This window comes from Oryctolagus cuniculus, chromosome 13 (genome assembly GCF_051225735.1).
Source record: "Oryctolagus cuniculus isolate XC-2025 breed Fujian yellow rabbit chromosome 13, ASM5122573v1, whole genome shotgun sequence".
Classification (NCBI taxonomy): Eukaryota; Metazoa; Chordata; class Mammalia; order Lagomorpha; family Leporidae; genus Oryctolagus; species Oryctolagus cuniculus.
This window is the reverse complement of record NC_142879.1, coordinates 98,232,671-98,248,220: the sequence shown is the minus strand read 5'-3', so window position 1 is coordinate 98,248,220 and position 15,550 is coordinate 98,232,671. Positions and strand designations below refer to the sequence as shown.

At 44.7% G+C, this 15,550-nt stretch overlaps 1 protein-coding gene across 9 annotated transcripts in view; it reads left to right on the top strand.

Moving 5' to 3' along the window:
* The first annotated feature begins 347 nt into the window (after positions 1 to 347).
* Positions 348 to 15,550, top strand: part of LOC103346970 (WW domain-containing adapter protein with coiled-coil-like) — a 50,391-nt gene continuing 35,188 nt past the window's right edge. For 2 of the 9 annotated variants that reach the window (XM_089312420.1, XM_089312422.1), the window contains exon 1: positions 3,276 to 3,434. In XM_089312420.1, coding sequence (XP_089168546.1) covers positions 3,353 to 3,434 — 82 coding nt within the window. In that variant the 5' untranslated portion in view covers positions 3,276 to 3,352. Of the gene's footprint in view, positions 479 to 947; positions 967 to 1,435; positions 1,459 to 2,484; positions 2,564 to 3,256; positions 3,435 to 15,550 lie in introns of those variants that run through there. The other 7 variants (XM_089312423.1, XM_089312429.1, XM_089312424.1 and 4 more) reach the window with 7 other exon arrangements.

Genomic DNA, 15,550 nt, shown 5'->3' with positions numbered 1-15,550 from the left:
CTTACACATAACCCAGCTTTTCCCCATCCTATTTATGAGGCCAGGACTGGATTTTGGTCTTTTATAAAGCAAGTATAAATAGACCATAAGCCTTTTCCTCTTGAGAACTCTAATACTTTACTTTTCCTTTTAATAAGCAAATGTCCTCTCATTCAACAAATATTTATCTGGTGTCGAATGGAGTGTCCACTGCAGTGGGAGACAAATGAATTATGTAACATGTTATGTGGTAAATAGTATAAGAAAAATGCGGCAGGGTGAGGGAGCAAAGGTGGTGGGGAGCCATTAGATAGTCTCAACAAAGACCTTTCTGACAAGGTGAGATGTCAACAGATACCTGGGTAACCATAGGAGCCAAGCAGTTACCAACGGGAAGAGCACTGCAGACAGAGGAATGGAAGTGCAAAGATCCCAAGGAGGACGGTTGCTTGGTACACTGGAGAAACGAGGAAAAGAATGACCCAATAAAAGTCTCCAGGTAAGGAGTCAAAGCTAACAAGGCTTGGGAAGTTTACAAAAAGCCTATGGGACATCACTAGAACTTTGCTTTTTGTTCTGGAAGAGACGGGAAGCTCCTGGTAGATTTTAAGACAGCAATGATACTTTAAAAAATTTACTTATTTTGGAAGTCACAGAGAGATCTTCCACTTGATGGGACTATCTCCAGATGGCTGCCAAGGGCCAGGATGAAGCCAGGAGCCAGGAGCTTCATCCAGGTCTCCCACATGGGTGGCAGGGGCCCAAACACTTGGACCGTCTTTTGTTGCTTTATCAGCTCCAGCAGGGAGCTGGATCAGAAGTGGAGCACCAGTTGGGACACGAATCAGTGCCCATATGGGACGCTGATATCACAGTCAATAGCTCTACCTGCTATGCTACAATGCTGGCCCTGTAACACGCATTATTTGCCTTTTAAAATGATCACAGTGACCTCAGTGTGATGGAGCTGACCACTTAGAAGCAAGGGTAAGGCCGGCGCCGCGGCTCACTAGGCTAATCCTCCACCTGCGGCGCCAGCACACCGGGTTCTAGTCCCGGTTGGGGCGCCGGATTCTGTCCCGGTTGCCCCTCTTCCAGGCCAGCTCTCTGCTGTGGCCAGGGAGTGCAGTGGAGGATGGCCCAGGTGCTTGGGCCCTGCACCCCATGGGAGACCAGGAAAAGCACCTGGCTCCTGGCTCCTGCCATCGGATCAGCGCTGTGCGCCAGCCGCAGCGCGCCAGCCGCAGCGCGCCGGCCGCGGCGGCCATTGGAGGGTGAACCAACGGCAAAAGGAAGACCTTTCTCTCTGTCTCTCTCTCTCACTGTCCACTCTGCCTGTCAAAAAATAAAAAAAAAAAAAGAAGCAAGGGTAGAAGCGGGAGCCTTTGCCTTGGTCCAGGTGTAAGATGACAGAGCTTGGGCAGGAGTGAAGGTGAAGGTGATGGTCAAGAGAAGTCAGATTCTGGAGACGTTATCAAGGTAATTCCAGCAGGATTTGCTGGTGGAGTTGATTGGAGATGTCAATCAGATGGCTCCTGGGTTGTTAGCCTCAAAAGGACAAAGCTGCCATTTCATGGGGGTAGGGAAGACCCGAGGAAAACTTGTTTTGGATCCATTACGTTTGTAATGCCTGTTAGACAGTCAGGCAGTGCTGCATGTAGGCAGTTAAGTGTGAACCTAGTATTCAGGGGCCTGGTTGTGGGCTGGAGTCAGCGTGGGTTTCCCCCAGCCAGAGATCTGAATGGTCCTGCCTGGGGAGAGAACAAGGAGAACACACACAGTGCAAGCTGTGAGACTTGGATCCTGGGACTCTGGCACTTACAGGCTGGAAAATGAGGAAGAACCAGCAAGGACACTAAAAATAGCCCTTTAGGAAGGAAGAGAAGCCCGAGAGAGAGAGAACAGGATCTTGGCAGGCAGCATAAGGGCTTCACAAAGAAAGTTAGCAGTTGTGTCGAATGCTGCACACAAGTGAAGTGAGATGAAGCCTGGAAACAGAAATCAGTTCTGAGAACATGGAAGATACTGAAGATCTGCAGCAGGTTCAGGAATGTGGGAACAAAGCCACATCGTGTGGGCCGGACAGAGTAAAAGTGGAGATGAGTATTTCAGTAGAGAAGGTCGCAGAGCCATGTGTTGATATGTGGTGGGAGTTACGGTTCAAAAATGTTTTTTTTTTTTAAAGGTGGTAGCTGGTAGAAAACGTTTAGAAGGGAGTGGAAGGGATCCAATTGAGAGGAAAAGAAATCCCTGAGAAAAGTAGATGATTCTAAGAGTCAAATGCAACAAAGTGGCCAGACTGGTCTTACTCTTACCCAGTTACTGTAATCATGTCACAAGGCTGGTACAGGTAGTTACTGCTTTCTGATTTCTTCTGTCTTCCTGGAGATCTAAGAAGCAAGATAACGAACTACAAGCGAGGAATGAGGTTTTGGCAGGTTTAGAAGACGAGAAACAGCTGGTGAGGAGGGCAAGGTACATGGATTTGTGCAATAAAGCCTGGAGGGATGAGGAACCCAAGGAGCTCACTTCAGAGAGAGTATGCTTGTGTTTTCTCCCTGTCAAGTTCACCTGCTCTGTGCAGGTACCCATGCTGCAGGGAACTGACTAGGGTTGTGGTTCAGGCAGGTAAAATGGAAAAGAGGAGTTGAGAGTTATTTGCTAAGGAGTTTTGTTAGCTATTCAGGCCACCCTCCTGGGCCACAGCAGAGAGCTGGACTGGAAGAGGAGCAGCCAGGACTAGAACCCGGTGCCTATATGGGATGCCAGCGCCACAGGTGGAGGATTAACCAAGTGAGCCACGGCTCCTGCCCCACAATGTCTTTTTTTTTTTTTTAAGATTTTATTTGAGAGGCAGAGTTACAGGATAGAGAGAAGGAGAGACAAAGAGAAAGGTCTTCCATCCACTGGTTCATTCCTCAAATGGCTGCATTGGCCAGAGCTGGGCCAATCCAAAGCCAGGAGCCAAGAACTTCTGGACCTCCCAAGTGGGTGCAGGGACCCAAGTACTTCTACTGCTTTCCCACGCATGTTAGCAGGGAGCTGGATTGGAATTGGAGCAGCTGGGACTCGAACCATTGCCCATTTGGGATGCTGGTGGAGAATTAACCTGCTATGCCACAATGCTGGCCACGCTTACTGCTTTCATACCATCATTAATTTGAGGAACACTCAGCCAGTTTAGTGCAAAAGCAGCCTTGGGTAGTATGTAAATGAGTGACCAGGATTGGCTAGTGTAAGCCTTGTCTGCCTCTTCTGTAGAGAGAAAAGAGAGTGAGCTGGGGATTAATCATCCCTGTGTTACTTCAGGTGTTCAAGGTTAGGGCTGTGAAGAGAGACTAGCAAGAGACTGAGATGTGGCCGGGAGACTAGGATGGGAGCAGTACCTATGGACGTCGTAAACTGTGGAAGTTTGTTTCAAAAGGGGAATGGAGAAGAATGCTATGGCTGCAGTGGTATGTGGATTAAAGAAAAGCGTTCCTTTTGTTTTTCTTTTTTATGGCAACTGCTGTCAGCATACTCATGTGCTGATGGAGCAGATCCTGAAGAGAAGTTGCTGGGTTGGCAGGAGGGGGCGCAGTTGCTAGAGAAATGTCACTGAGACTTAGTACACAATTAAAGGGTTGGCCTTAGATTGGAGCATTCACAGTTTGTTGATAATAAGAAGGCTGCTGTTTACTATTATAGTGTATATGCTGATGATTATTTACCATTTACTTAATTATAGCTGGAGAACTCAACTCCATTAAAGATAAGCACCATTTTAAAGTTACATGTGGGAAAGCTTATTCAAGGTTATAGTTGGGGCCGGTGCCGCGGCTCAGTAGGCTAATCCTCCGCCTGTGGCGCTGGCACACCGGGTTCTAGTCCCGGTTGGGGCACCGGATTCTGTCCCAGTTGTCCCTCTTTCAGTCCAGCTCTCTGCTGTGGCCCAGGAGTGCAGTGGAGGATGGCCCAAGTGCTTGGGCCCTGCACCCGCATGGGAGACCAGGAGGAAGCACCTGGCTCCTGGCTTCGGATCAGCGCGGTGTGCTGGCCGCAGCGGCCATTGTGGGGGGTGAATGAATGGAAAACGAAGACCTTTCTCTCTGTCTCTCTCTCACTGTCCACTCTGCCTGTCAAAAAAAAAAAAAAAAGGTTATGGTTGGTAAATTCCTGTCTCCTTGGTGTTTCGTAGTGCTGCCTTTGGTGCCATGGGTGTGCTGCAGAAAGGCCTTGTGGGTCACTGTTAGGAGAAGGAGGGAAAATACCAGTTTAAATTTTTTTTAAAGATTTATTTGCAAGGCAAAGTTAGAAGGAAGGACAGAGAGAGGGATCTTCCATCTGCTGGTTCACTCCCCAAATGGCTCCTATAGTCAGAGCTGGACCAGGCTGAAGCCAGGAGCCTGGAACTCCATACAGGTCTCCTATATGGATGGTAAAGGCCTATGTACTTGGGTCATCTTCTCAGATACCTTCGCAGAGAGCTGGATTGGAAGTAGAGGAGCTGGGACTTGAACTGGTTTTCATATGGGATGCTGGCATCACAGGTAGCAGACAGCCCACCCAACCCACTGTGCCACAATGCTGGTCCCCAATATTTCATTTTGGAAGGATTTCTTTTTCTTTTTTTAGTTTATATTCTCCCATGACATGAAACAGTGAATGCCACAGTTAAAAGAACAGTATTGCGAGTTGATGACCAACTGTAGCTCTCCAGAAATAGGTATTGGTCCCCATCCAGTTTAAGAAATTAAACATTACAGATAAGGTGTACCACTTCCTGTTGTATTTATTTTTGAAAAGATTTGAGAGGCAGAGGTAGAGCTCTTTGATCCACTGGTTCACTCCCTAAATAGCAGCAATGGCCGATGCTGGGCTGATTTGTAGCTAGGAGCCAGGAGCTTCCTCTGGGTCTCCCAAGTGGGTGCAGGGGCCCAAGGACTTGGGCCATCTTTTGCTGCTGTCCCAGGCACATTAGCAGGGAGCTGGATTGGAAGTGGAGTAGCCAGGACTTGAACTGGCACCCATATGGGATGCTGGCCCTGCAGGCAGTGGCGTAACGTGCTGTGCTACAGTGCTGGCCCTTTTGTATTACTTTCTTAACCTCATTGCCTTCTGATGCTTCCTTTCCCATAATTGTCCTAATTTTGTTATTTGTTACTCCTTTAAATTTGATATTTTGTTTTTACTTTGTACTTACTGAAAATTCGTTTTAACTGACTTGTCTTTGTTAAAGATTTAACCAAAAATGAAACATTTACCTTTAAATTTCTTTTAATGGTCTAAAACATTTTACGTTAGGAGGTGAGTATCAAGTTTAGTGGGATTTCGTGGAGAGAAAGAAGGTTAACTGAACTTTCTAAATTTTTTTTCTAGCTGAGATGGTAGAAGCAGTGTAGGTTCCTCAGGTTCTGGGTGGTGAGGGTAGGGGGCAGGGATGTGCTGTGCTGTGGACAGGCGAGATGAGTTAATAGCACAGCTTCTAGACGTTTTATTCTTAGTTCCTTAAGGGCAGTGGCAGTAATAGAAATTTTGATTTTTGTCAAATGGTTTGATCATTTGACAGCATGGTCTTTGGTCAGGTTCTTAATGCACGTAATCCATTTGGAAAAATACAGTAATTAATGAGTAAATAGTTCCTGAATTTTTTTTTGAAAAGTCAAGCTTTTAAAAAGTGTTAATATACCTTTGAAAGATAAGAAAGGTAGCAAAAAGTGGTGTTAACTTAGGCTTTTCATTCTGTGACATGGGGACAATATCCATATGCTGGTTGACTCCACAAGTGCTCACCAATGGCAGGACTGGGAAAATGTTGAACAGCAGCTTGGAATGTGCTCCAGGTCTTCCCCTTGGGTGGCAGGACCCCAGTCGCCTCCTAGGAAGTTGGAGTTGGGAGTCGGGACTCATCGTGAAACACTCCAGTGTGGGATGCAGGGGTCTCATCTGGCAGGCTGTGGCTGACTCCCTATGCCTTTTTGAAAGAGGTTAAATAACTATACTGTAGCTGTCCTATAGCCAAATACTAGATGTTGCATAACTGGTAGTACGTTGATGGCCTTGTGATGCAGTGGAGATAATAGTTAGGGCAAGGACTCTAGCCGCTGTTTCCCACTTGACTCTGTGGACTTGGGCTCATTGGAAAAAAGGAGTTCCTCATTTTTGAATAGTAAAATAAGTATTTTGCTCGTATTTCTTTTTTTCTTTTCTTTTTCTTTTTGACAGGCAGAGTAGACAGTGAGAGAGAGAGAGAGAGAGAGAGAAAGAGAGAGAAAGGTCTTCCTTTTGCCGTTGGTTCCCCTCCAATGGCCACCACGGCCAGCGTGCTGCGGCCGGCGCATCGTGCTGATCCGAAGCCAGGAGCCAGGTGCTTCTCCTGGTCTCCCATGCGGGTGCAGGGCCTAAGAACTTGGGCCATCCTCCACTGCACTCCCTGGCCACAGCAGAGAGCTGGCCTGGAAGAGGGGCAACCAGTTCAGAATCCGGCACACCGACCGGGAATAGAACCCGGTGTGCCAGCGCCGCAAGGTGGAAGATTAGCCTATTGAGCCACGGCGCCGGCTGCTCACATTTCTAAGATTTGTTTTGGTAGTAAATAATGTGTCTAAAATCTAACAATTTTTAGCAGATACAAGGGAAGCCAAAACTTGTAATTTATTTTATGATGGCTGTGTTTGAATAAAGAAATATATTTGGATTTGGGCACAAAGAATCTTATTACTCTTTTGGTGTTGCTCTTTTCAAGTAATTGGGTTCTCCTCCCTTTACTTGGGGCGCTTACTAGTATGGAACCTAGTAATCATGTCTTAATTTTGGCTTATACCAAGGTTAATGGTGTAGGAGGTAGAACAAGTAGGATTTTGGAATAAAAGTAGAAAATAGGAGAAGTGTAAATGTCTATTGCTTATTGGCTAAAGCAAATCCCTTTATTGCCTAAAAACTTCCTTCTAAAAATATTAAATTTAATCCTTAAAATGATGAGTTGTGCAAAACTGGTTAATTTGGGAATTTTGTTCTTGGCGTGTCCTGATGGAAACTTATCTCCGGTTTTTTAGTTCTTTATCTTTCTTCAAATTGATGGCAGTTTAATGACTGTAACACTCAGTATCCTGTATCTTCAAGGAGAATCTGAGTAAACCCTTTGAACTAGAAGCTTGCTTTCTGGAGTGACATCAAATCCAGAGGAAAGAAGGAAAACTAAGGAAGAGCAGTGGAGAAGTGCCCTGTGAGGTTCATTGACAAGAGCTGTCAGTGTTGTAACTAGGAGGCAAGGTGACTGGGAAAGGGTGGAGGCTGACTGAAGTCAGGGAGATGGGATTCAGGGTAAGTCTAACTGCAGAGCTCGGGGAGTTAGGAGAGCTGGTAGGAGTTACTAAACATTAATGTGTGGGAAGGGGGTGGGGAGTGGTAATGGGAACTGTGGCAGGACTCTGTGATGGGGGAAACAGGACAAAAACCACAGTGACACTCTTAGAGGCAGGGCTGCAGACAGAGCCACCACACTTGGGTTAAAATGGTAGCTGTTTGTTGTGCTAATTAAGTTTAAACAAAAAATTTTGTTGAATTTTGAGATTGTATATTTCCCTGAAATTGTATAAACTAATGTAGAGAAATCCAATCTACCCTTTGTCCATTTAAGTTAATGTGACCACTGCAACAGTCACAACAGAGAACAGGTTCATCACAGGAATCTGCTTCCCAGCCATGGCCGTGATCTGTCTTCACTCTTCCTTAGTCTCAGCAACCACTGATCTGTTCTCAGTCTCTGTAATTCTGTCATTTCAAGGATGTTTATATTTGTGTCTGGGTGTGTGTGTATGATACTCGGCATTAACATTTTTTCAAACATTTATTTATTTGAAAAATATAGTTAGAGGAGAGACAGATCTTGTATCTGCTGGTTCACCCCCCAGTGGCCACAACAGCTAGGGCTGTGCCAGGCTAATGCCAGGAGTCAGGAGCTTCTTCTGGGTCCCTTACATGGGTACAGGGGCCTAGGGACTTGGGCCACCTTTTGCTGCTTTACCAGGTGCATTAGCAGGGGGCTGGATTGGAAGTGGAGCAGGAATGAAACTGATGCTGGCTCTGCAGGCTGCTGCTTAACCTGCTGTGTCACAGCACTGGCCCCAACCTTAACCTTTTGAGACTGACACTCTCAGGTGTAATTCTCTTGAGAACCCTCCAAGTTTCAGTAACTCATTTCTGTTTTATTGCTGTGTAGTATTCCATGGTATAACATACTGTAATTATTTAACAGTATGCCAGTGGAAGACATTTGTATTATTTCTGTTTTGGGGCTGTTAACCATACAAGTGCTAGAACATTTATTACAGCTATTTGTGTGAAAACAGCTTTTCACTTCTCACTGATTAAATTCCCAAGATTGTATTTGTTGAATCACACAGTAGGCTGCACTTACATATTTAAGGGGATGGTGTTGTGGCGTAGTGGATAAAGTCACCACCTGTGACATTGGCAACCCATGTAAGTGCTGGTTCATGTCCTGGCTGCTCTACTCTTTTTTTTTTTTTTTGACAGGCAGAGTGGATAGTGAGAGGGAGAGAGAGAGAGAGAAAGGTCTTCCTTTGCCGTTGGTTCACCCTCCAATGGTCGCCGCAGCCAGTGCACTGCGCTGATCCAAAGCCAGGAGCCAGGTGCTTCTCCTGGTCTCCCATGAGGTTGCAGAGCCCAAGGACTTGGGCCATCCTCCACTGCACTCCCAGGCCATAGCAGAGAGCTGGCCTGGAAGAGGGGCAACCGGGACAGAACCAGCGCCCCGACTGGGACTAGAACCTGCGGCACTGGCCTGCTCTACTTCTGATCCAGCTCCCTGCTAATGTCCTGGAAAAGCAGCAGAAGATGGTCCAAGTGTATGGGCCCCTGCTATCCACATGAGAGACCTGGATGAAGCTCCTGGCTTCAGCCTGGCCATTGTGGCCATCTAGGGAGTAGAACCAGTGGATTGAAGATCTCTCCCTATCTTTCCCACTTGCTTTTTGTAACTCTTTCAATAAAGAAGTCTTTTAAAAATAATATTTTTAAAAACTTCATTTTTTACAGAGAAAGAAATCTATCTTCTGGCCCCTTTCCCAAATACCTGCACCAGCCTGGGCGGGGCTGGGCTAAAGCTTGGAGCTGAGAACTCACTCTGGGTCTCCCTCCTGGGTGGTAGGGATTTCATTCCTTGAGGCATCACCTGGTGCCTCCCAGAGTGTGTAGTAGAAGGAAGCTGAAATTAAGAGCTGGTCCAGGACTCAAACCTGGGTACTCTGATACAGGATGTGGGCATCCTGAGTGGTGTAGTTTTTAAAAATTTATTTATTTGAAAGAGTTACAAAGAGAGGAGAGGCAGAGAGAGAGAGTTCTTCCATCCGCTGGTTCACTCCCCCATTGGCCACAACAGCTGGAGCTGTGATCTGAACCCAGGAGCCAGAAGCTTCTTCCGGGTCTCCCATGCAGGTGCAGGGCCCAGGGACTTTGAGCCATCTTCTTCTTTTTCAGGCAATAGCAGAGAACTGAATAGGAAGTAGAACAACCGGGTCGCGAACTGGCGCCCATATGGGATGCTGGCACTGCAGGCAGTGGCTTTACTTACTATGCCACAGCGCTGTCCCTCCCCGTTCCCCCCCCCCCCCCCACAGTGGTGTCTTAACTGCTTTGCCAAACATGAAATGTTTTAATGACAGAAGCACAGAAGTCTTCACTTTATTGTCAAGGATCAAAATGTGTTATTAAAGATTATTATTGGATGCCAGAACTTTCCCTTTCTGTTGTCTTCTCTGTAAACACATTCTTCTGTAAGCTGTTGCACAAATACCTGAATTTTGTTAAGGAAATAGGTTTAATTACGGTGTGCTATTTGGATGTTTTAATATTTATGTTCGATGTTGAATGAAAAAATATAGATTTGCCTTTCTTTTCATAAAATAACATAAGCAAGACTTTTTAGTATATATTGTAGAACAAATAAGGTATTTGTTAGGTATATTTAGTTACTTTAAAATATGTATTTTCAGAATCTGACGTTTATAGCAGAGTTCCATACCTGTTAAACTGCCATTGTAAAAATAAAACCGATTTAGAGTAAATACATTACTGGATGCTGCTTAATCCGCCTCTGAGGCTTTAGAAGACTCAAGAAGTTGTAGTAGATGTTGTACTATAGTAGGCATGCAGTTCGTAAGCCTGACTGTCTTTCAGAATCACCTGAGAAGTTAAAAGAAATCTGAAAAACTCCAGATTATTAAGTGTCAAAACAAAACCAAACTTCAGTTTCATTTGATAAATACTAAGTTTAGAAAACTAGAACTCCAGGAAAGAGGGATTCTGTTGGTGCCTTACATCTACTTTGGCATGTAGTCAACACTCAATAAATTAAATGTTAAGTGTATGCAATGTGTGGATGTTGGGTGTGGGGTGGTGAGAGTGCTTTTGACTGCTTATATAAAATAAATGAAAAGCTTAAAGAGTCTAGTTAACATTTACTGTATACTTTCAGTTGCTTAGATAAAAGTAACAGGTGTCAAAATGGGAACTTGGATTACAAGAGTGGCTGTTGATCCAGATAACTAAGCAAACAAGTTTGGCTAGATTACATGCATACTGCCACTGCTCAAAGCACAACTACTCTATCTGCAGATTTGTATTTTTTTTTTTTTTTGGTATTTCTTGTGATTGGTAGCTCCCTCTTTCCTAAGTCATAAGTGCTTTAATCTTTGAATTATTTTGTATTTGAGAATGTCTTCCCTTTACCTTATTACTTAGGAATAGGACATACTGACTGGAAGGGTAATTGAGTACTACTCCTTTTCCTCTCTTCACATAGAAAGGACATTATTCCTTATTCTCCAGCATACTTCTGCCTGGATATTTTTAGAATTTTTGTATAAAATCCAGCAACTTCCCTAGGGTATAAGAATAAGTACAATTTTATTGGGTATTACTCTTTCCTGGTATATGGTGAGCTTCCTTCGGTGTGTAGATTCAGATCTTCTTGTATTTCAGGGAAGTTTTACTTTATTATACTCTTGAGATTCCTCTCTACTTTCTCTTTCAGGACGTCTAGTTTTGTGTATGTTGGCCGCATCATTCATATGTAGCATCTTCTCTCCAAGAGCTTTCCTCTTTGTCTTTTTTGCTTATTTGCTTTGTGATACTTCTGTTTTCTGTCCCTTGTGGTTAATGTTTTATTACTTTTTAAAAAATATTTATTTATTTGAAAGACAGAGTTTCAAAGAGACAGAAGCAGAGAGAGGTCTCCCATCTACTGGTTCACTCCCCAGATGGCAGTGGCCAGAGCTGGGCCTATCCGAAGCCAGGAGCAGCTGAGACTCGAACTGGTGCCCATGTGGGATGTCAGCACTGCAGGCATGGCTACACCTACTCTGCCATAGTGCCACCCCCCACGTCTTATTACTTTTAATGTAATTTTTAATTTAATGTCATCTTTTAAATTCCCCTTATTCTAGCCACCCTCACGCACTTTTTGTGTTGTCTTACCTTTTTGTTTCAGTTCATGCAGTCTGTGTTCTCTGAATTTGCTTAAAAAGTTCTTGAGTTCCTGAGATTCTTTCTTCACCTGTTTTGTGCTGTATACCCCCACTTGGGTGTGTGCCTGCTGTGTGTGGGAAGCTTCCTGGTGCTTGTCTAAGTGTCATTCACTCGGGTTCATGTATGGTAGACTTAGAGTTGGGTGACTGGCGTGAATACTTTGTCTTCGATGATTTTTTTTTTTTATTTGACAGGCAGAGTGGACAGTGAGAGAGAGAGACAGAGAGAAAGGTCTTCCTTTTGCCATTGGATCACCCTCCAATGGCCACTGCAGCCAGCGTGCTGCGGCCGGTGCATCGCGCTGATCCGATGGCAGGAGCCAGGTACTTCTCCTGGTCTCCCATGGGGTGCAGGGCCCAAGCACTTGGGCCATCCTCCACTGCACTCCCGGGCCACAGCAGAGAGCTGGCCTGGAAGAGGGGCAACTGGGACAGAATCCGGCGCCCTGACCAGAACTAGAACCCGGTGTGCTGGTGCCGCACGTGAAGGATTAGCCTATTGAGCCACGGCGCTGGCCAGCCTTCTGTGATTCTAATGTCTGTCCCCCGGACACTAGAGAAAGAGGTATGAAAAGCATGTACTTGGAAAAGAGAGTGATAAAGTGCAGAGGTTAGCCTTTCTTTAAACTTTGACTATATTCTAAATTCTCTTTCCATGTATCACACGTAGGAGTCTGGTCAAAGGTTTAAGTTCTCTAGCTTAGTGGGCTAAAAAGTGGGCCAAAAAGTCAATTTGATGGGGCAAGTGATCTTTCCTCTCTTGGGTCTGGCTTAAGTGTTCAAAATATGTAGACTTGACAGGAATTGGAATTTAGTACTTTCCTGTACTTAGTATGGATCTTAATTTTTCTTGAAACCCTTGTCAGTGCTGTGACTTCTCCCTTGTTGGATTTGGTTACATTTTTTTTTTTCAGTTCTTGGTTTTGATAGATGCTATAGAGGGCAAAGAGAAGACGCACTTGCGCTGTCAGCTTTCTGTGAGCTTGCTTTTAATGTAGTTGCAGTGACAGTTGTTAAAATATTAATATCAGTTATTAAAATGTTCAAACATTTATAATTTCAGTGATTGAACTAAGGGCTTTTTAAAGTCAATTTAGAAATAATCTCTTAAGATTACTTTATGTAATTCTTACTATCGAATTTTGCTAGTTTTATATAAAGAATTATTGGGCCAGCTTGTATATTTTGTCTTCCTTTGTGCCCTTGGATTTGGGACTGAAATTCTGAATTCAAGTTTTGTGTTCTGTTTTTGTTTGCTACTGTCGCTCCCCCTCTTCGTGGAGGAATGACACAGGACCCTGCGCTGTTCTTTCGTCTGCTCGGCCCTCCCCGGGTTTGCTGCTGGTTCTTCCCGGGTTGGCTACTATCCCTTCCACCTCCGTGGAAGGGCAGTTCCCCCTGCCACATTCCCCACTTCCGCAGGGGAGCGGCACACCGCCGGCCGGCTCTCTCGGGGGCTGCTCAGGTGTTCCCCTTAGGTGTTCCTCTTAGATGTTCCTGGTGCATGCCGTCTCTCTCCTCCTTTATAGTCCTCCTCTGCCAATCCCAACTCGGCTGCCCACACGCCGAGTACGCTGCTCTCCTCCAATCAGGAGCAAGTCCTACAGTTTATTGGTTGAACTGGAGGCAGCTGTGCAGAAGCTGTTTACTTCTCTCCCAGCGCCATATTGTGGGAGAGCAGATGCATAGAATAAGTCTTAATTCCAGTAACTCAGTCCAGTCCGGGCTGCTCCCCACAGCTACTATCCAAAAATCACTTAGATTCTGCATTTTAATAAGAATATGAAACCTTTGCTTTTGTTTCTAAAACAAGTCCTTCATGGATTCTAATAAATTCACATGATATTCAAAAAAAAAATGGGAGGTTTCAAAGGAGTGTTGTGTTGTAGCACTTCTCCAGGTACTGCTCTGGGAAATTGTCACTGCTGCCACGTTACTCTGCCCTCACGGTCAGGGGGAATAATCACTTTGCCCTTCCGTTTGTATAATCACATCAATTTGGTAGGTTGACTTCGAACCTTTACTAAAAGGTTCAGGTGTGGTACTTCAAAAATTGTTTTGCCAAATAGAAGTTGTAATTTTAATTCAAAAAGTTGGCCTGATTTTTCATTTAGCTTAGTATTGTCATGTCATTCAGGGGACTATCTGCCTTTCCTGCTGGCTGGAGTCTGAAGATCTGCTGCCTGCCTACCTTACACCATGCTTCCTATAAAACAACTGCCTAGATTTGGATTCTCATAAGAATGTTAGTTTATTCTAGTTTTACCAAAATACCTTCATCTTTTTTTTCTTTGAGTTGAATTACATTTGACCCGCTGCACCACAGTGCCAACCCCAGGTTTTCATTGATTAAGAATAACCACTAAAATAGAGTGAATTCCTAGATTTTAACCATATGAGAAATCAGTAGACCTCATGTATAATATATTATATGTGCATAATCAACCTGTCACTTGTGTTTTTGAGTTTTGTTTTGTTTTTTAAAAGATTCATTTATTCATTTGAAAGGTAGAGTTACAAATAGAGGCAGAAGTGGGGTGTGTGTGTGTGTCTTCCGTCCGCTGTTTCACTCCATGAATGGTCACAATGGCCAGAGCTAGGCCCATGAGGAGCCAGGAGCTTCTCCTGGCTTTCCCACACAGGTGCAGTGGCCCGAGGACTTGGGCCATCTTCTGGTGCTTTCCCAGGCCATAGTAGAGAGTTGGATCAAAAATGGAGCAGCCAGGACTCAAACTGGTGTCCATGTGGGATGCTCGTGCTGCAGGAAGTAACTGTACCTGCTATGCCACAGTGCTGGCCCCATTTGAGCTACTTAATGGGGTTCATGTCATTCAATAAAATTGGCTTTTTCTTATTGTCAGCATACTGAAATTTATCTCATTGCTTTGAGTTGTGCATAAATTCATCTTCTAGTGGTCATATTACTAGTTTTTTCTTATCTGTAATTTAGTTGTGAATCTGTAAAATATTTTTTATGCCTGAAAAGTAGAAATTGTATCATAGGTCTAAGACTTTCTTTAAAAATTGGGTTATTTTTCTTTGTTGTCATTTGAGGGTCCTAAGCCTACCCCCAGGTTTAGTGATTCTCAAAGACTCAGTCTGAGGTGGTGTATATAGTCACTGTCACAGCTGTGACTTAACTGCTACGAATGAGGGTGCAAAACAAAAGGGATGAGACAAAGTGGAAGAATCAGGGTGCAGCACTCCCCTCCCCATCCCCCCCTCCCCCCCCGCTGGACTGAAACCAACTGTGTCTGACTTGATTCTTCTTCAAACAAATAGTGACAACTCTTATGAAATGTTGTCTATGGAAAATCTCATTAGAGTGAGTGCCCAAGATTTGGATTTGGCCACTTAGATAAGTATACTCTGCTTAACATGTACCACAATTCCAAATGTAGAATTGGATATCAGGTGTTCAGCCAGCATAGGAACAGCGAGCAGTTAGAGATCTGAGAACTCTTCTGAAATTCCACGCCTGCTGAGGCCACGCCACACAAGCCGGCCTTGGTAAGGTAGCAGTGTGAGGTCTGCTCTGTTAGCTTTCCTGCACACTGAACTTATTTTTGACTGATGGTACATATAAAAAAATCAGTTAACTTTAGAGGCAATGAGAGAAGCAGCAGCCACTTGCTGGTTTACTTCCCTAAATGTTTGCGGTTGCTGGAGCTGAGCCACAAAAGAGCTGGGAACCCAGTTCCAGTCCTTCATGTGGGTGCCAGGGACCCAGTCTTGTACTCTGTGCATTGGCTGGAAGCTGGACTCAAACAGCTAGGACTGAAACCCAGGCACTTGACTCTGAGATGATTACATTCCAACCGACTTCTTAACCACTGAGCCACTCGTCTTTAACTGATTTCTTCTTGATCATGTTCATTCTTGTGGGGAGCAACCCGGACTGGACTGAGTTACTGGAATTAAGACTTATTCTATGCATCTGCTCTCCCACAATATGGTGCTGGGAGAGGAGAAAACAGCTTCTACACAGCTGCCTCCAGTTCAACCAATAAACTGTAGGACTTGCTCCTGATTGGAGGAGAGCA